At 41.5% G+C, this 21,210-nt stretch overlaps 1 protein-coding gene across 2 annotated transcripts in view; it reads left to right on the top strand.

The window, feature by feature from the left end:
• Positions 1–21,210, top strand: part of pcgf3 (polycomb group ring finger 3) — a 55,399-nt gene that overhangs the window by 5,732 nt on the left and 28,457 nt on the right. For both annotated transcript variants that reach the window (XM_086158313.1, XM_086158312.1), the window contains exons 2-3: positions 18,406–18,510; positions 20,412–20,529. In XM_086158313.1, coding sequence (XP_086014439.1) covers positions 18,496–18,510; positions 20,412–20,529 — 133 coding nt within the window. In that variant the 5' untranslated portion in view covers positions 18,406–18,495. The remainder of the gene's footprint in view (positions 1–18,405; positions 18,511–20,411; positions 20,530–21,210) is intronic.

Below are 21,210 nucleotides of genomic sequence, written 5' to 3' on the forward strand. Positions count from 1 at the left end.
TTCCCTCTCCTCTCCCTTTAGAAACCACAGACTGTGACCCAAATTTACATCAATAAATCTGAACTTGAGAGGAAAGAGGATGATGCTCACCTCCTCTTGGTCATAGTAAAGCACTTTTAGTACCCTATGATGCAGGGCGATTAGTTGCCTCTAAACAAGCAACTGGCCTGAGTGGAACCCCCTCCTTGTCCTGTAAAAGCACGCATACACACCCACACCCACACCCACACACAAATTACCTTGTTTCATAAGACAACACTTACCTGCCTGGCATTGTCTGCCATCGAGCATGTTGCGTTGATGTCTTGGGGAGAACCCAAATTGCTGCACCTTTTTTTTTCTTCCCTGAGCATTCTAACCTCTTGAACTCATTATTGGGTAGTGTGGCGGGAAAATTCTGGCATGTTTATTAGCTGATAATGAGGCAGAGTGATCAAAACGTGTCATTTTCACCCATTTACCTGAGGAAACCCGCACCTCTCCGCTCTAACAGTGTTAATGGTCCCATGGGGGGGATGTGCCAAGGCAGTGGTGTCATGACGGTTAAGCAGGAGCCGGCATCTTTAAGGGTCGATGCCTCATTTGATAATGAAAACACTCGATAGAGTCTTAATCGGCCAGGAGATGCATTTCCCTTTTTTCTGGGACAGGAAATGATCTTTGGCAGCTTCCTAAAGCTGCTGTCGACAATCTCCGGCCGGCGAATCAAGTTGTAGTGTGGGAGGAGACAGCCCTCCCCCCCAGCAGTGTCTATCAGCTGCAGATAAAAAATCAGTTTGTCTGCCAGTGCCAGATACATCATTTAAAGTGGAGATTCATTATTACATTTTACTTTGTGGATGAAGATCATAAAATCTTCTCATGTAAATCGAACTCTATCTAATTTGATAGTTTGTAAAGTCATATTGTGTTAAACAGTATTAACAGTACACCCAGTGTGTTATTGTTTTGCCACATTTCAAGAAATACATAACAATTTTAGTGATTAGAGAAATTGGTAGATATCTTGGAGCTTCTTGTCAAGCCATCATAGGTTGACATAGTAATATCTTGAAAATGCAAATTTCAAACTGCGGTCAAAAGATATATGTTACTAACTGAACCCTCTGTCTCTTAACCATGCCATTACATCAGGGCTGGCGGGAAGTGAAATTAAAATTGACTTCAAATTAAAACACAGAGAGAATTGTGTCCTAGGCCTAGTTTATTGACCAGGATCTCATGAAACACTTGATATCTGGGTCAGGACATAGTGAACTGTTGCAGAGCAGTACTTCTCATGATAAATTGAAATACTGCTTGTGATTTATTTAAAAAGTTCCCATTCTTCATCTCTATAAGCCGGTCCCATTTTCCGAAAATATTGATGAGTGAAATTATGTAGATTGCAAACGTTGTGTCTGCTTTATCTAAATCATCACTTAGTCTTTTTGTTATTACCAATACTTTAAAACTTTGAAATACAAAGTTGCTACCCAGAAACACAATACAATACCTCACAAGGGAGAATGAAAATCTACAATATTGTCAAAAAGAACTGCAATATAATGCATTATCGATGTAATTTGCAGTCCTACACAAATAGTTCCTTTTAGTTGGGGATGTGGCTCGGCCATGAGAAATTACACCCTCACTCAAGTCTGATATGGTGTCTGATAATCAGTCACCAGATTATGTGTGGAAGGGAAAATTGTATTATTTTTCACATACATAGATTTTTTTTGCACCCGTCTATAAACTGAAATTCCACTATTCATGTTTCCATAAAATGTTCCAACTGTCACATCTCCGGCAACTCTTGCGTAGCCAGGAATTGGCAATAATTGCTGCCTCCAGGATCCAGGACTGTGACGATGGAAGAAGTAGAAATCAAAATATTGCCTCGTTGGTCCAAGAGCGATGTAGGAAGGCATTCTGCCATATTTTCAGGAGTTGTGTGACTATGCAGAAGGACACTGCCTAGTCACCATAACCAGTTACTTGTGGAAATATTACAAACAAATACGACGACTAGCGAGACGGAAAAATAGCTACACAGACAAGAAGAAATAATCTGTCACTGAATTTTTGTGTGAACTAATTATTTTGACCTCCTATTTAAAGACCCAAAGATGTGGGGACTCTGAGGCATATCACAGTAATGAAATTCTGCAATAATTTAAAGTTTGCTCATTACCACTGGCGATTTATTTTCCCGATCATTGTCTAAACCAGTTGTCCCTTTAAGTCCCTCTGCCAGAAAATAAAATAAATAGAAAACCTAAAGACCCCATCAACCTGACCTTGAACTTGATCACAAAGTGGTTATCAGCCTCTATGATCTATTCAGAGATGTTTGCTTTCGTTTATGGCAGTTCTCGTGGGTTAGCTCAGCTTGTTGTGTTTTTTCCCTGGATGAGGAAAGTAGAAGAAACCAGGGGACATCACCATGAAACTGAAACAAAGTGAACAACCATTTGTCCTTTTTGTTTTTGTTTACTCCCTAAAAATACCATGTGACCAGTGGATGTAAATAGCCAAAATATGAGCAGATTTTGTGAGGCCGCAAACTGCAGTGCTCTGGGCAAATTCTCCTCTTTAAAGAATAGGGCAAAATAACAGGTCAGTGTTTATTTTACTGACCCGTCAGCAGGCTGATGTGCCGCAGTCACAGGTCATCAAGAGTCTATCTTCGTCTCCTGAAATTGCAGCGGAATATATAGTACCTACGGCTTCTTTGGAGGCCGAAGAAGCCTTGGTAAATTAACATAAGCGAGCTAAACAGACCAAATTACTTGCTTTGCTTGTTCCATGGGCTGGCTGGTACAGCAGATGACAGTAAAGGGGTAATAACTGTCATCCTGGGGTCTGTGTGCGCCTTTTGCTGTTGCCGCCTGTGGCCCTGAGCCCACAAACTGCGGTTGAAACTGGAAAAGCAAGAAAGGAACATGCTGCTGTGAGCTTGTTAACCAACAAAGCCACGTAATGGCTCATTGCCTCCTCGTAGTAGCGGACCTTTGCCTCACCACAGACTAAATGGGGCATCCAAATATTTTATTTTTTGCTGAGAGAAATTGAAATGGGAGCCCTATTATTGTTTGTTCAGTGAGTGTAAATGTATGTGTATATGGTGGGGGAGTGTTTTTTTTTTTTTTTTTTTCAAAGGAAAGATTTTGGTTTACTACTACTGCAGACACAATTGGGCATTTGAAGCAGCCTTCGAAGTGGAATGGAGAGAGAATCATTACTAGATACAGATTGAACTCGTTGCCAACTTGAGAGTTATGTGGTTGAAAATGCAACTTTTCGTTTTGTTCAGGAATCTGAAGTAAAAGTGAAGTTAGCGGAGGTTATTCTGGAAGTATCAGCTTTTGGTCACCTTTCTACTCACATGCTTGACCAGTAGATGCTGTTTCATGACACGGACTTGTGTTGTACATTTTCACTTTTTTATTTGTTTGAAACCATTCATAGAAAAAATTTCAACTATTATAATCAGATTACTCAGTGATGAATGAGATTCGTATTGTTTGTCGGCCACAGATTGGTTCTGGCCATCAGTGTTGACCCGTTCCCCTCCTGTGAGCAATTTAAGTATAATAACCCCCGATGACCCTGCCGGGGCGAGCTTCCTGCACCATGTGCAGTTGACCAACCTGGGTCCTCATTAACCTGGTATCATTACCTTGGAGGTTAGCAAGATCAATGACAGGTGTAAGAACCAGCCTCTGAAAGTTAATCTCTATTAAAACATCAGTCAGTTTCATTGAGCCAACTTTCCCTCTTTCCGGTTCCGAAGCTTTCCAATTGATGAGTAATCACGGAAGTGATTTTTTTCAATGTCTTGTTGGACACCCTTGTAAACTATCTGAATCAAACATCCACCCATCTTCTGCTGCTTATCTTGCACTCAGGGTCGCTATCCCAGCTGTCATCAAGCGAGAGGCACGGTATACCTGGTTACCAGTCAATTGCAGGGCGACATATGTAGACAGACAAACCATTCACTCACTCGGGCAATTTTTCCCATTTTTCTCCAGTTAACTTGCTGTGTGGTTTTGGACAGTGGGAGGAAACCGGAGACTCCGTAGGAAACCCAAGCACAAACCAAAAAACAAAAGGTGTGAGGCTCTTCGCAATGTTACTGGTTTGATTGTGACTGGGTTCTTATTGCCTTAGTACCATCCTCGCATGTGATGCTTGGTTATTGCTTAATTTTCTGATCCATTGCCCACTTATGGTTGTGTCTCATTCTGAACCAGCAGCACAGGTTGAAAAGGGTGTTTTGATTTACAGGATTCACTCTGTCAGTAGGGCACATATTGGTATTTGTCCTAAGCAAGATTCCATAAATCACAAACAGTTCAAAGTCATGCAATGACCTCCATTGATGAAGAATAGTTTAATGAAGATTCAGTGATTCCAGGGAAACTATATCTTCATATTTGTTTATAATTTAAGACGTGTTTGCTCTTCCAGACGGCAAACTTGGCTGGGCTCGATGAGAGTCGGTGAGGATCCTTTCACAACCCTTGTGTTTGCCTTGAAAAAAAGGGGAGATATTCTGCTGGAATGCAAACCCAAACACCAAAAACAACTGAAAACCACACAAACCACATTATCCGCAGGCAGACAAAATGCAGAGCACCTAAGCCAAACCCTTCAGAATGGACCCTCCAGCTCCGACAGTACTGCAGCTCAACCAATATTCAGTTTCACTATGAATTTAGTGAAGAAGTGTTTTGATCTATATGATTAGAGGGATTAGAGATTTTTTCAAGCAGGTTACAGTAGACGTGCACTCATTTTAGAAAGTAACAGCAGGATTCCGTCTTTAAAAAAAGTTTGGCTTAATAATTGAAAAGGGACTGAAGAGATACTTCTAAATGAAAAATCTTTGAATGAGATATTATGACTTGGGATAAAACAGGTAAAATGAAAGATTTATATTAAACGTATCAGACTTCATCATTGTAGCAGACTATGTATTTTAATGTAACACCAACCAATGTTGTGGTGAAAATGCAATACCTAATGAGTAGAAATTCTAACCTTGTAGTGATTCACTTTTCGGAAGGGTTAAAATGAAGCTGCCGTAAATTAGCTTCCAGCTCCCATTGGCCGTTAGTGCCGCGTTTCAAAGCCCCTCTGGAGACCTACCTCTGCCCAACTCCCAGTTCCTCCCAGCCTTAGTGTGTATGTGCATGTCTGCATATGTATTCACTGAGCTAGAGTTGTACCCACTCTCTGGCACCAGGGGACTCTTCACAACCACAAACAGGGGAGTGGAGAAATATGGTGGCATGTGCCAGGTGGGGGTGTCCTCCTGGTATCAAAGACACCAAACACCAGCTGGGAGTTTGACTTCCGATTAGAGTTTGAGGAAAGACGACCTGCTGCTGTTGTTCAACGCTCTGACTTAATGATTCTAGAAAGCCTTTAAAAACACACACACAGACTATCTTGTGGTTGTAATTTTCCTGATCTGAAAATGAAGCTGCACATGTTTGAGAGGCCAGTGCAGCTCTTTCTTCTATGATAAATCCTTATTGATTGTTATTTTTTTTCTTCTCCTATTGATCCAGTCGTACAAAGAGTTGCACCATAACATTCTTTACAAGCTGTGCTATGTGAAACACTTGCAAGAAATCCACTCAAAAGCACTAACAATAATTTCAGCCACTCATGGCAAGTAAATGTTGTTGCAGTGGAACTCTCTACCTTGAGTTGGCACCAAACAGCTGCACCCTAGGTTAGGACTCCCCAACCTAAATCCCAGGCGTTTCATTAAACCAGCTTGATGACAAAATACAAACAAAACCAGATATTCGAATGCTTGTTGTACGAAGGTGTTGGCCTCAGACCTGGACCCCTCAGAGCTGTTTGGCCCTGATTCGTCTACTGTACTGTACATCAAGCACAACGTCAACAGCATCCGTTTGAAACAGAGCGGTTGCTTTTCGATCATGATGTCAGGTGACATCATAATCTTCTTTGAACAAAGCATGAGTATCCTCTGAATTCAAATTGAAAGTTTCAGCCTGCTAATTTCTCTGTATTTGCACGTGCCCTCTGATCGGTCTGCAGTTGTGTGGGTAGATAGTCCTGGATAAAGGGGGGCAACCATTCCTCAAATTGTCCATTTGGCCCTCGGTCACCCCGACCTCCTAACACAACCCAACACCCCAGGGCTGATCTCCCACTGCTGGTCTGAGTGTGGCCTGGCTTACCTACTTATCTCTGGGTTCCATCACTACCGAGCCTCACTGTGGTGAGTCAACACTGCAACACATGCAGAACAAAAAGACAGCAACATCCTCAGTGCAACAAGCAACGTACGTTCCACACACACTCCAGACAGATTACCAACTGTCAAGTCTGAGAACTCATGCTCATTAAGTAATTAGTTTACCAAATTACCTTCAATTTTTATAATTAAAAAAAAATGAATAGTCAGAAAACCGTCAAGATCCACAAAGAAATCACCTTAAAATGAGTATGAAATTATTTTTTTAAAAAACTGATTGAGAAATACCTGGAAATAATCAAGAAATTGACATAAAATGAAAAATGCAATGGCTTTAAAAATGTAGAAATTAGTAAGAAATGATTAAAAAAAAATCAAAACAATTTTCCATAAGGAAAGAAACTTAACTGACTTTATCCTTTAGCTTAGGTCTGTTTGTGTTGCATGTTTTGCCACATTATTCCAGAGCACACCTTCCTCATCATTCAGCCCATAAGTATAAACAACACTTAAAGGTGCCGGTTGCACCGGATTGTAGATTTTTGTTAGCTTAGTCAGCGTGTTGGATGTAGCGAAGCTCCTGTGGTTCCGTGGCTCCGACAACCTTTTTTGGAATGTTTAAATCGTTTCCATGATACGTGGGATTCAGCTCATGCATCAGCTGAGGGAATTTGCCAACTTGCGCTACCCATACATCATAAGACTTTGAAAAGATTTGGAAGACTTGTGGAAAAATTATAATCTCACACCCACTAACAATACAAGTTTTATGAGTGTTTAGTCGCAGACTGAGATTTTACAAAGACTGAATCTAACAGGGTCACAATTTACAAAACCACTAACAAAAGAACTACATTCTTTCTCCATTTTTTCCCTCCCGTGCAGCGTTTTAATCTGGTATTTTCAGAGCGTCTGATATTTCAATCCATTGCTTTTCCTCTCTACTTGGTCGTGATATTTTGGGGAGCTGACTTCGCACAAGCTGGGCTGTTATGCCCACTGCTCCACTATCCGCTCCTCTTTCTGGACGGTCCATATTGATCGGGACATCCTTCGCCATTCCTGTTTGTCCATACTGCCAACAAATACAGTCTCTGCTGTCAGTATCGCTCTGGTGACTGTTTGTTGACCCTGTTTTGTGTTTTGTTAGAGCTCATCTATTGGTTTTTGATTGTGTTACATCACTGTAAAGACTGAAAGACTTGCGATAATATCAAGCACCAATATTGTCATATGCCCAGAGTAGACTAATTTAAGACAGCTCAGATACCACCTTATACCAAACAATCTATATGACAGGAACATGCAGCAACTCCAGTAAAACTCCTAAAATTTCCTTCTAACTTTCAGTTTTTAATGATCGGTATATGGTATAAACTCAGCATTAATCAGCAAGTTGAGGTAGACTTGACAGTTTAAAAAATAACTTGCAGATGGATACATTCAAATCAGTTTTGTAATTTCACTCTGTAATCAGAGGCTCCAGAACTCTATATGCTTGAAGTTCTAGTGGGCTTATGAAACCTGAAGCCTTGAGTTATTTGTCCAGGATCTAGACACACCTACATCCGATCCAAACTAATCCCGTTTTCTCTCCCCTCCATCAAACAGAATGCTCAATTCTGTCCTAATCATGCTTTTACACAGATTATTTAGAGCACAATTGTGGGGTTAGGTTTGAGTGGGCGCTGGATCATTGTGCCTTGGGGCACTGGCACCGATGGCAACGAAAGCCATTTTAAAACATGAAAATAAAGACAAAGATAAACACTGAGGTCTGATCAATGGTAACTGGTGACCGAGTCGTACCTGAAATTTAGAGTTCAGTCAGATTTCATGGATGTGTCACATATGGGTTTGGCGTTGGGGAGCGACTTCCTGTTTGCTCATGCTGCAAAAATAGTATTAAGGTAGAAATTTGACAGCAATATCAATCTAAAATGCAAAGTCTGAGTCATCAATTAGACTGAGTAATTTGTTTTTATCAGCTCAATCCCTTTATTGACTGAACTAGGTTGAGTGTCAAAAGTATTGGTTACCATGAAAAGGTGGTGGAACCCTGAAATCTCTGGCTCGTCAATGTTCCTTTTTTTCCTGTTGGCCCCTCAAGGCAAAACCAGGTCACCTTCTGCATTGGCCACAGCTTAAACCAGACATCTTTTGGTGGTCAGCTGGCAGGCCTGGGGATGAATTTCTGAGCTGAACAAGTGCTGCAACACATTGTGTTGGTCACCTTTGTGTCTGAAAAGGAAGCAGTGTTTGACTTTTTGTCCTGTCCTGCTTGGTGGAAACTGGCACATTCTGTCTCCTGATGGGCTTTTAAAGGATCTGCTGCTGTCTGAAGGTCAACCACGCGTTTGACTTCATCGATATAATCCAGGATTCTTGAACTCTGCTTCAAAATCATTCATCTGGTAGACCCCTACAGGTCCCTCAGTGATTATCTTAACACGAACATAATAACAATGTATTTGCCATATGCTTTATTTGGACATTTTTTCAATAGCTGTGCCATTTTGAAACCTGCTGTAACATCTTGGCGGATTTTCCCTCAGGGTCAAACCAAGGGGTTCAAATTGTAACGATAAAACAAGGGTGAAGCCCTGTCCAACACCAGACTGAATACATGCAACATTTAGAGGAAGGATATTTCCCTGAGGAGAGGAGATGGAGAGTAGCGATTAAACACAGTCAATACAGGACAGAAAACACAACTTCAAACATACGATAATGAGGCTCCATGGCAGCCGGACCTGTGAACAAGCAGTTGATTGCCTTGCCGATTTGTGAGGTGACAGCAGCAGCGCCATCTACTGGAGTTCCACTAGCAGCCTCTCATTACAACTGATTGATGCTGTGTTTTCCACTCTGCTTGTGGCCACGCCTGTCACCTGCGCCCTCCCCCCACCTCTTAGACCAGATAGTAGATCAACTAAAGACGCTGTTATTGTTAAATTATAATCGTCAGTGGTGTGAATGAGAGTTAATGTGCATCCTTATATGTGGCCTGATGATTGACCGGTTCAGGTCCAGCCTCTTTTATTGTCTGCTGAGATTGTCTTGAGCCACTCCAAGATCTTGTGAGCATGATAAATGTTATGTAGATTGTCATGTTGTTCAGTTACAGGCACTGTTCCCTCTAAGCTGCGCGTTTGTGCTATCGCGCAATGCTCCAGCGTTCTCTGTCCACAAAATAAAATCTGAGTTGAACTGTAAATAAAATAAATGTGTTTAATTTATTTCTAGTTCAGCTCTGTTGTGCGTGGAGAACACTGGAGCAGTGTGCGATTGCGCAAACGCCCGGCTTTCAGAGAAAGGGTGGTTACAGGTATTGCAATTAAGTAAACTCTACTAAAGTACGTGTTTTGGTTAATGTATTATACATGATTTTATTGGAAAAATTATACAAAATCGCATAGTCCTCTTCTTGTGTTCAAACATTAATCTATCCATTTACCACTGCTTATCTGGAGTTGGGTCGCAGGGGCAGCAATTGAAGCCAGAGAGGTCCAGACTTCGGTTTCCCTGTCCACACTGTTCAGCTCATCAGGGGTAATCCTGAGACATTCCCAGGCCAGCAGGGAGACATAGTCCCCCCATTGTGTCCTGTATCTTCCCTGGGGCCTCCTACTGGCCTGAAACACCTCACCTCAGTGGCATCCTGACCAGATGCCTGAGCCACCTCATCTGGCTTCTGTCACTGCGGAGGAGCAGCAACTCATTCTGAGCCCCTCCTAACTCAGCACCTCAACCTAGCTCAAAGAGAGAGCCCAGATACCCTGCGAAGGAAAACTCAAATCTGCTGCTTGTATCTGTTATCTGGTTCTTTCGGTCAATACTCATAGCTCCTGACCGCAAGTGAGGGTAGGAACGTAGATCAACCAGTAAATCGAGAGCTTTGCCTTCTGGCTCAGCTCCTTCCCCACGATGGACCGAGAGTCTGCATGACTTCTGACACTGCAACAATCAGCATGTCGATTTTCCACTCCATTCGTCCCTAACTCATGAACAAGACCCCCAAGATACTTGAACTCCTCCAACTGGGGTAGGCTACATCACTGACCTGGGGGGGGCACTTTTCCTGCTGACGACCTTGGCCTCAGATAGGAGGTGCTGATTTTCATCCCAGCTGCTTCACATTAGGCTGCAAACTACTGTGCTGAGAGCTTAGGATCATTGTCTGATGAAGTCAAAAAGACCACATTGTCTCTAAATAGCACAGATTCAGTCTTGAGTTCACCAAACCTGATCCCCACAACACCCTGGCTATGCCTAGAAATTTTGTCCATAAAGGTAATGACAAGGATCTGTGGTAAACATCAGCCCTGGCGGAGTCCAAGTCTCACCGGAAACAAATCTGACTTAATGCCTGTAAAATGATGCAGGCTCTCGCCCGTGTTTTACAGGAAACGTACTGCCCGTATTGCGGGAGTCAGTACAGCATACTCCTAGAAAAGCTCCCATGTGAAAGTACAACTCTATTTTGAAATAAACGCAAATTTGGTGATAAAGGTTAACGTTTGGCATTTTCAAAATGTTGCAGTTTACCGTATAATTGATATATTGAATTGGATCAGTGTGTCAAGGCGCCCCGAGTATGCAGACATCACCATCTGGACAACGTGGGGAAGAAAACCCCAAGCAAACAGCCCCCGAAACAATGTGTTGCCATGGTGATGTAATAAAATGAAGGCAATAGCAGGTTCATCTGAATTTTTTTCTTTTTTGTTAGTAATTTATGTATAAATGCATGAAGCTTTATTGCTAGAAGAAGACAAAGGCTACACAGACTTAATGGAAAGCCACGCTGGTCAGCTTTCCCTCTTCGGTACATTTCACTTTTCAGCCGGACTTGTAATAGCTCTTTATTTTTACTTGGTTTGTAGTCTCACTGTAAGCTTCTCATCGTCCTGTTTGAGTATGTTTTGTCTCTTTTGTCCTCAAAGGCAATTTTGATTTCTATTTCATCATAAAATCATTGCGTCCTTAGGCTTTGTACACAGTCACAGTGTTATATGATATGAAATGGTGTTGTGTATTGATGATATGGGGTACTATACAGGTTAGGTTGAACTCCCTATGACTGTAGCTGTATTGCACGTCAAGAGCTATTTTCTTCCTATTTAAAAGCTTGTCTGTCCTCATTTGAGGCTCATCTCACCAGCCTCACTGCTGTTTTGGCTGTGGCCATGTGTGTAGGGGGCAATAGGACTCCCTGACCTCCTCTGATTCCTGTAAGTTGTGTCTTTGTCAACCCCTGACAGTCGGACCTCTGCGCTAATCAGCTGGCAGAGCTGAATCACAGGGCCATCAGGCAGCGCTAGTTTCTCCGGAAACATTTATCCAAATGCTCCAATGCCGTTGGGCTCTGTCTATGCCGAGAGCCTCTGCCAGAATACCCTCCCTCCCCTGTACACCCCCACAGGAACTACTAACCCACATTTTGCCTCCCAGGATCAATTTATCTTATCTTGTTGGCCTGAGGATGACTGAAAATGTATTTTTCCCTCCGTTGTCGTTTGAGTAGACAGTGGTACTGGTCTCACGGGTGGTTGGCACAGTAGCACAGTATGGACAGAAACATGTACTCTTGCATGTCTTTAGATGAGTTTACATCAGCTTAGTCACTCCTTATACACACACCTTAATACACCTGAGTGGTCCTGGTTTTCTCTCCCCAAATTGAAGTTGTTTCAAATAAATAAAAAAAAATCAACAGAAATCTTAACAAACAGGGTTTCCTCCATTTTTTTGGGAGGGTATGCTATCTAAATGTGTTATTTTAAACTAATAATTGACCCCAAAACTAGACAAGAGCAGGGGAACCTGCCAAAAATTCCAATAATTTGAAGAAATATTATTGTTTGCAAGATATCACAAATATTAGATATTGTAAAAAGGAAAGTAATTTACTTGACAATAAACAAGTATTAATCTGCAATTATGTTTGTAGTGTGTTGAAAAAAAATTAAATTGAAAAAATCATGAAGACATTACTTTCAAGAGTGAACAATTAACTAAAAGCAAACAAAACAATTTGGAAATTCTAAGAGATGAGATAATGGTGGTTAAAATCTGGAAGACATTGTTCTCTCATTGCCGTAATATACCGTATTTTCCGCACTATAAGGCGTATCGGGTTATAAGGCGCACCTTCAATGAATGGCCAGTTTTAAAAACTGTTGTCATATATATGGCGCATTGCATTATATGGCGCATAGAATAGAAACTGCTGTAGTGTCCGGGGTTGCGTTATGCATCCACTAGATGAAGCTGCGCTAAAGGAAAAGTCAACAAACAGTCAGATAAGTCAGTCAGTCAAACTACATTAATAGAATACAATCAACGTTCTGACAACTCCGTTCACTCCCAAAACAAGTTATTGCATTCGCAATACGGTACCATACGTACCGGTAGCCTTTGTCGGTATTTGCGCTGCCCTCCTTGTGAACAATGTCTTTCCAACTCCATTTGTCACAGTTCAAAGGTTTTCATAAAACAAAAGTGCCAAGAATGTGCGCCTCTAAATTTATTGATGTTCATGTCGTTAGCTAGTGCTGTTGCCTTCATTCGACAAGTGACTGTAGAGACGCTTCTACTTGCTTCTGTCTGTTCAACAACCCACTGTTCTAGTTTGTCCTCCAACTGTGGCCATCTTGCTTTGTTTCCTCGGAAACTCTGTTTAGTCTTCTTTACTTGGCGCAGGTCATCTTGTTGCCTCTTCCAAAATTGTACCATTGATTCATTTTCGAATTCTCTCGCTGCTGCTCTATTCCCATGTTGTACTGCGTGATTGACTGTCTTGAGTTTGAACTCTGTGTTGTAAGCGTGTCTTTTGAAAGGTGCCATTTTGGGGTCTTTTCACAGACACAAGTGGTGTGGGACTGTTTTGACTGTTGCTACTTTGGCGATGCCCCCTGACTACAGTAGCCATAATTAACCAATATTGATCCGTATATAAGGCGCATTGGATTATAAGGCGCACTGTCGGTTTTGAGAAAATTAAAGGCTTTTAGGTGTAATTCGGAAAATACGGTATCTTTAAATTCAGGGGGAATTCAGGAGAAAAGTATTCCTCACAGGTTGAAAAAAATCAGTTAAAAGAAAAATTGAAGAAGAATTTACATCGAATTAAGCCACGACTTTCTTTAAAAGTGAAAAAGGGAACATAATAGGATGAAGAGAAGACCACCTCTACCACGGAATTATTTCTTTAAAAGTCCTGGAACATGATCTCCTTGAAAGATTCAGAACCAAGGACTATTTGGGAATGCATTGAAAAGTTTCTGTTGCATTTTTAAATCCAATCTCAATTTTCTTTCTGTCTGTGGCTGAATCGCTCGCACCATGAACCAACACCCCTGAAGCAGCACCTCTTCATTCGATGCAGTGATTATGTCCTCATTCAGGGACGTCGGGCCTCCTGATCAATAACAGTGGGATGGGTGCTTCCCGCGATGACTTAGCCTTGAAGCTTAATATCAGGTGAAGCAGGAGTCCCAGATGTGATTGAAGAATGAAGTCCATGTTAGGAAAGGATTATCTCCCAATTGTTGCTGTGAGGTGATGATATAATACAACTAACCTGCAATTTTCTGGCTTTGTTTTTATCTTGCTGAAAATCAGTACTTGATGTCTTTTTTATCTTTTTTTTGTATAATTTCTGAGCAACATTTTTGGTTGATTTCTTTCTTTTTTTGGATAGTTTTTCAGTTTTAGCTAACTATCATTTTTTTAGGGAAATTATTAAAAAGTTTCATGTAAATGCTTGGAACTATATGGGAAGTATCTATCAAACCTCTTGACATCTTTCTGTTGAAATTCATGTTCTTGTTGCTGGTCTTCAGGTTCTCTCGTCAATATGCCTCAGTCAGTGAAGTAAACAGTGAAGGCTTTTGTCCCACCCTTATCCTGACTGACACACACACACACACACACACACACACACACACACACACACACACACACACACACACACACACACCTCGCCTAGCTCAGTTATTCTCATGTGGATGTATGCTGGCATCCACCCCATCCACAATCACCAATCACACACACACACACACACACACACACACACACACACGCACACACACACACACACAACGGACCCTTATCCTGGCCATCAAGTTTTAGCTGCAGAACAGAGAACCATCAAACAGAATTAAGACCAGACAATAGTTGTGTGTGTGACATGCTGGATTTACTGTGTATGGACACACACACAGAAGCATACACACAGTGTGAAAGGTGCTGTCTGAAAGGTAAAACTCGTAGTTTTGTGTATTGTGTGTGCACGCGTGCTGCCTGAGTAGTGCAAGTGAACTTTCTGAAGCAAAGCCAAAGAAGAACCCTCTCCCCCTCCTTCTCTTGTTCTTCCTCTTCCTCCTCCTGGCTCCAGAGAGCGACGCAGGCCTTCAGTGTCCGTCACTCCAGCTGGCAGCCAATTTTTACCGAGGCCAAAACACTCCAATGCCCAGCGGCACACCAACAGGGGCTCTTTGTGATTCCAGAGTGTGTGTTTTCTCTGGAGTGTGTGCTTATATATGTGTGTGTATGAGTGATTGTATGTGTGGTTTTGGCTATTTTTCACCTCCTGTGATCATGCTGTCCAGCACTTGATTAGTTTGGTGTCCTTAAAAAAGTATCCCATTGATTAGCTCACCAACAATTAGCATAGAAGCCTCCTGAATACTTTTTCTTTGAATTTGATTTCATCCTTGTTTATACTTGGTGATCATTTTCTCCTAAATTTCAACAAATGTCCTAATTTTCATGTTAATGTGCATTGTATTTCTTATTCTTCCTCCTTTCTACTATTATCTATTACTGTTATGTTTTTACTTGAAACTCTGGCACAACAATTTCCTTCGGGATAAATAAAGTTGTTCTCATCTCATCTTATAATGATTTTTAGAGAATTTCATATCAAATCAAGTTTGATTATTATACAAGAAATTTGGTTCATTCTGTTTTTTTTGTCTGTTATTTCACTTTTCATTTTAGGGAGTTTCATCCTTTTTTATATACTCCTTTCTGCTCTTCTTGGATGTTTCCTGTTTGTTTGTTTGTGTGTGTGTGTGTGTGTGTGTGTGTGTGTGTGTGTGTGTGTGTACACTAATTAAATAACACTTAGGCTCCTTAGCCTTTGCATCCAGCTTGGAGACTGGTGCTGTCATTGCCATCACAATTCCACTCTTGGTGAAATCCTGTTTGAACTAGTTGTTGATTGGGACCCTGTGGACACCTGGGCTGGTTTCAACAGGGAGAAAGAGAAGGTGAATCATGGAAGCAGACTCCACCTCCACAAATTCTCTTTCTCTGTCTCCTCTCTGAGCTAAAATATCAATATCATCAGCGCCAGTAGTGGGTTTTTAATTAGACACTGGGTTCTTTTGGTAATTTTTTTCTAGAATTATAACAATTTTTCTTTCTCTGTTTTTTTTTTTTGCAAGTTGTCTGCTAACTTCTTTAATTAATTTTGAGGAAAAATGTGCCCTGATTTTGTGTGCCCCTTTGTTCAGCAGTTTTTATGAAGTATTTATGGATTTCGTTTTGGTCAATTCTTATTTTTTGGGGTGGTATTTGTGTGTACTTGCTTGTGTGTTAATAGATCTGAGCTGTAAGAAATGTGGGACTTGATGAACCCACGTCCTCATGTTGGCATGTGTGTTGGGATTTTCCCTTTTTTCAATTCTCGGTCATTTAGCTATTTCGTTCATGCAGATTTTTTTTATTCTTCACTATGTCATTCTATCATCTTTTGTTTCACCTTTCAGTGATTTGTAGGCCATCCTTTGAGTTTTTAAAGAAATACTTTCACACTGCTTCTCGCCATCTTTGCTGTATTTTCATCACTTCGAGTTCATTTATTTTCACACGAGTGCTGCTTGGTGGGCATGAAACTAACCCTCGTAGTTTCTCGAATAGTCTTGTACAGTTGGGGGGATGTGGGCGATCAAATGGACTCAAAGAGTGGAAGTGGAGCAAAATGCAGTGCATCATGGGAATCGGGAAAGAAAGTGATTCACAATATTTAGCTGGAGAATGACAACATTGGCTTTTGATGGCACAGTCTAACAGCATTGCCTTAAGGTTAAAAAACTGTATGTTCCCCCCTTGAATAAGATGGCAGAAGGGATTTCTCTTCCTTGTTCAGTCCAACACACCCCTCATCCCCCATGGAACTCCCCATAGGAGGCCCTTGGTCCATTTTGTAGGAAAATTACCTTAAAACCATTTGTTAATGATATTTGAAGTTAAATATTAAATTTGATGATGATTCATAGATAAATCACTCGATTGACTGAATTTGATGCATTAATTAACTGTGATTTATTTAACTTTAAACAGCCTATTCCACATTTATACACTAAAGGTGTCGTCTGCCTCCTCAGGAGGAGTCAGGAACCAGATTTGGAACGTGTCACATTGCCTGATGACCTGCTCTGCTACTGTGCTGCTTCCCAGCCGACGCCAGACACAACAGCTCTGTCGGTGTGATGTTGTTGACGAAGTGGTGGGGGCGTCAACTCGCCTGAGATGACCTGCCTGTAGTCGCCACGCTTCAGCACCAAACTCGCCTGAATTCTGCTGATTAACCTGTCCTGTAAAGCCTCTGGGTTTATTCTTTTGAGTCTTCCCCAATGGCTTCGAGGACAGCCCCCCAGCCTGCTGCCAGCCCCCTTCTCAGCTGCTGTTAAGAACAGGAATTAAAACTCGTCCCCTGCTCTGTCAGACTGCGGCTCTGTTGCAGCACAGACAGGGTGGAGGCTATTATCTGGAATAAGGTGGATGAATGTTTACACAAATCATTTAGAGAATGACATGGGAGTTGTGTGTGTGTGTGGGGGGGGGTGGGGGTGGGGGTGGGGGGGGGGGCGCAATAACAAAAAAAAAGTGAATCACCATAGTTATACGGGGGAAAAATGAAACAGATTCAAATCACACAGAATATGACCTTGTTCTTGATTATGAAACTGCGAACATTATCATAATTCTGCATGTGTATTCCGCCACTGGTGCTCTCTGCCATTAAAGTGCCTCTCACAAATGAGGCCCCCTTTTCATTTTTCTACACCTTCAGTCCCTCCGCCCAAGACACAAAGAAAATATTACATCATGGGGACCATTTGCTGTCATGTGACCACAACAAAGCTCGCCGGTGCATGTCGGCCCTATATTAGACAGTGTGTGTCCTCAGAAGCCCCCCCCCCCCCCATCACATTTCATCTCTGCTGACTAAACTCGGCTAATTTCACGGTGTTCCGAGCAGGCAGAGGCGGTCCAGCCGGCTCCAGACCGTCAAAACACACTCCTCTTTTCAAAGTGTGTGTTTGAGATATTCTCTCTGGAAGTTTGTGTGTTTCAAGACCGTTTTTTTTTTTTTTTTTTTTTTTGCAGTCCTTCAGTTTTCGCCAAGAGAACCAGAGTTTGCCGGGCCAATCAGATGCCTAGCCCTTATCATGACGTTATCATGCATCCTGGTTCTGTGTGTATTTTCTTTTCCAGAGTGTCAAACCTTAAAAACCTGCTTTGATTAAAGGAGAAGACTAAGGGAATATGAACCTATATACCCAAAAGGCAATTTTTCAGAAGCTGCTTGGGAAGAAAATGTAATCCATCATCTGTTTAACTCTAAACCTCATGCAAGTCCGAATTTTAAAAAGCATCAACACTTGTTTTTTTGTAAAATCAAGGTTTTTATCATGTTGGATAATATCTCAAAATTGTTCAGCTTTTGTTTCCAAATTATTTAGGTAATTTGCTTGTTACTAGTTTTTAATTTATTTGTTTTTTAGGTATTGGCAAGTCATTTCTTATGCCATTTGTTGAACATGTGTCTCAGATTTTTAGCATTATCTAGCTGTCATATGCAAATGAGTGTTTGTAAGTTTATTTATTTATTTATTTATTTATTTGTTTATTGTCACTAATAGGTCAGGTCTTGCTGATATTCGGGCTCATTTTGCTCAATATCCCAGGTGGAGAAAAATTGATATATCTGTCTCTGATGCAAGACCTTTGGCTGAGTCACCCCATGCCTCTAAGACTCATTATTACAGTAAATTGATCGATCGATTGTCAAACCTCTGCTGCTAAGCTACAGGTTTTATAAGAAGAGAAAGAAAAAGAAACCAACAGAATTCCTCTGACGCCTGTCCTTCTCTCTCCTCCAGGCCCCAATGAGTGGCTCTCCATGATGAGGAGTTAACTGGCTGTACAACAGCAGGAAGAGACGTGGCTGCTGCACCATCTACAGTCGACGCATGGCGGTTTTAGGGGTGAGAACAGACCACCACATATATGAAATGAAACCTTATAAGGAAGGAGGAAGATGTTGGAGTGGCTGATACTGAACAGCAGCTATAACACCAATCCCTGGGGCTTCTGATCTGAAGCAGTCGAAATATATGGGGATGTTGGAATGCTGTTGATGGAATGAAAATCAGGCCAAATACAATGGCCACCACTTACATGTGTGTCTGCAACAAGGCAAATGCTTCCCGCCAATCTTGACCCTAGAGTGACAAACCATCCTGTCAGTTATGAGTACAGTCAAGTCCTGGTTAGGAGCGGCGCCTCTGGTTTTCGATAATTTTTTCCAAGATTTGTGAGATTTTGGCAGGGGGGAGGCAGGAAAGCAGAAGATAAGCAGAAGGAGGTTGTGGCACTTGGGCTCTGCAGAGATAGACAGGATTCCCCCAGAGGAGGGTACAGTAAGTGACACCCCTGCTTTTCTTCAGGCCTGAATCTGATTGGTCACTTTGACCCAATTTCAACACTTTGATTGATTGAGGAAAAAACTTTTCTTTCCAAAAGATTTTAAGCCTGGAATCAATTTTATTTTCAGATGATTGTAAGAGGGAAAAAAGTAATTTCGATCTTGATTGCTTGAAAAAGACTGTGCCTCCAGGGTTCCAGTTAAGTTGAATAAAATAAAAATACATGTACTTGTTCTATTGAACCATAGCCGTGTTTTTAATCTGTTGCACCTGTTTCCCTCCAATTTATCTAATTTCAAGAAGCACAATACCAGAAATCAGCCCTCTCACATGTTTGCCTGACAAGTACAGATTGTATTTTTTGTTTTGAAATATTTGCAACACAAACACTCCATAGCCTCAAATGATGAACACGCTCACACACATGCATTGTATTATCTAAGCGATATGGATCAAAAAATAAGTATAATTAAAAGCAAATTTACAAGTTCTAATTTGAATCAACGTAGAGAGGTTGATTTGATTTATTTATAGCACATGATCAGAAAGTAAATACCACACAGGTGGTGAGAGTGGGGGATGCCCCCACCGAAGCTTGTTTTGTTGCCACCAGCAACAATATAAACCTATCAGATGGAAATGTTGTCGCCATGGAAATGATAGGCTGTTGCAGACTAGACCACAGGTTCAGCTTGTTTTGCTGTGAATCTTTTGAGAGGGCATTTTCAAGATGCTTGGAGGTTCCAGTCTCCTGATGCTGCAGGTGAAGTTTGTGATTCTCAGCGGCGTAAATCAGGATAGAATGTTCCATCCTAGACAAGGGATCAGCCTGGACCGGAGGTGCTTTTGCTATGAGAAGACTGGGCTTATATTACATCGATATTCACTTTTTGAAATAACTGCAACATGATTTAATCATTTATTTTTACAAATAATGATTATAAGTAGTGTATGATTACAAGTAATGTAGTTTGCAGTAGGTATTTAAAAAAAAACTTAAAGGTATTTTAAAAAAGACATATATACAATAAATTTATCAACTGATATATCTAATAGGAAAGTTGCATTTTATTGTGTGTGTGTGTGTGTGTGTGTGTGTGTGTGGCAGTGGTCTACACTGTCATCCCTGCACATTAGCAGGGTGGGGGAAAAGGGGGCTGTTATAATCAACAGCTATGACCACTTATGCACTGTCAGTGGAAGTGCTGATTATTAGGTGGAGCTGTGATGTCACAGAATAATAGGCATGATGCCATATAGAAGGCATTATGTCAATAGCGTGAAGCTATGATATCATATGAGGGGAGGCAGTCATGCCAAATAATACTTGAGAGGAACCTCTGCCTTTGATAGCATACTATCACATGATTAGGCTCTCTGTGCCAAATAAATTTGGCCTCGTGGAGTGTTTTCCCAGTTCAGTGTGAATAAAATTTGAATTGTCTCCTCTTATCACCCAGAACCCCGACATGCTGACGAGGAAGATCAAGCTGTGTCACATCAACGCCCACATCACATGTCGCCTGTGTGAGGGCTACCTGATCGACGCCACCACCGTCACCGAGTGCTTACACACCTGTAGGTTACGCACGCACACACCAACACAGGCTCATACAGTGTCACACACACACACACACACACACACACACACACACACTCCTCCTGCTGCATGTCCCTGCATCTCTGCTCCTCAGCTGTCTCCCTATTTCTGTCCTCCCATCCTTGTGTCCTCCTGCTCCCCCTTTCTTCTGCCCTTGTCCCCTTCTGTCCTCCAGTGCTTGTGTCCTCGTTTCCTCCCTTGTGTCCAATCCTCATGTCTTCACTCCTCCAGATGTCAAACCCCCAGGCTGTTTGTGGTCTCTGGGTCTCAGAAGGACAACCATCCAGGATTAATTCCCCAAAGGCGTCTCAGCTAGCTCCTTCAATGGGTCACTAACAGGATTTATTGATTTTTACTCTCAGCCCTTAAATAAGTCAAGGTTTATCAGCTGGTTCAGCTAGCAGATAAACCTTACAACTACCAGCAGATGGACAGATTTTGAGAAAAGATTAGAGATTTAGAGGAGAGAGGAAAAAACCCTCTAAATTATATTAAGAAAAACAACAAGCAATAAAATACAAACAAAAAGGGCAAAGATCCACCTGTGTTGTTTTTTTTTTGGGGGGGGGAGATGACATATTTGGTGAAAAGCAGTTTCTTCAAGCTATTGTGATTTACCATTTAAAAACTCAAAGCTCCCCTATCTTTCAATATTTTGT

Source organism: Fistularia commersonii, chromosome 13, assembly GCF_037954325.1.
Source record: "Fistularia commersonii isolate RoL2024-O1a breed Wild chromosome 13, RoL_Fcom_v1.0, whole genome shotgun sequence".
NCBI classification, from domain to species: Eukaryota; Metazoa; Chordata; class Actinopteri; order Syngnathiformes; family Fistulariidae; genus Fistularia; species Fistularia commersonii.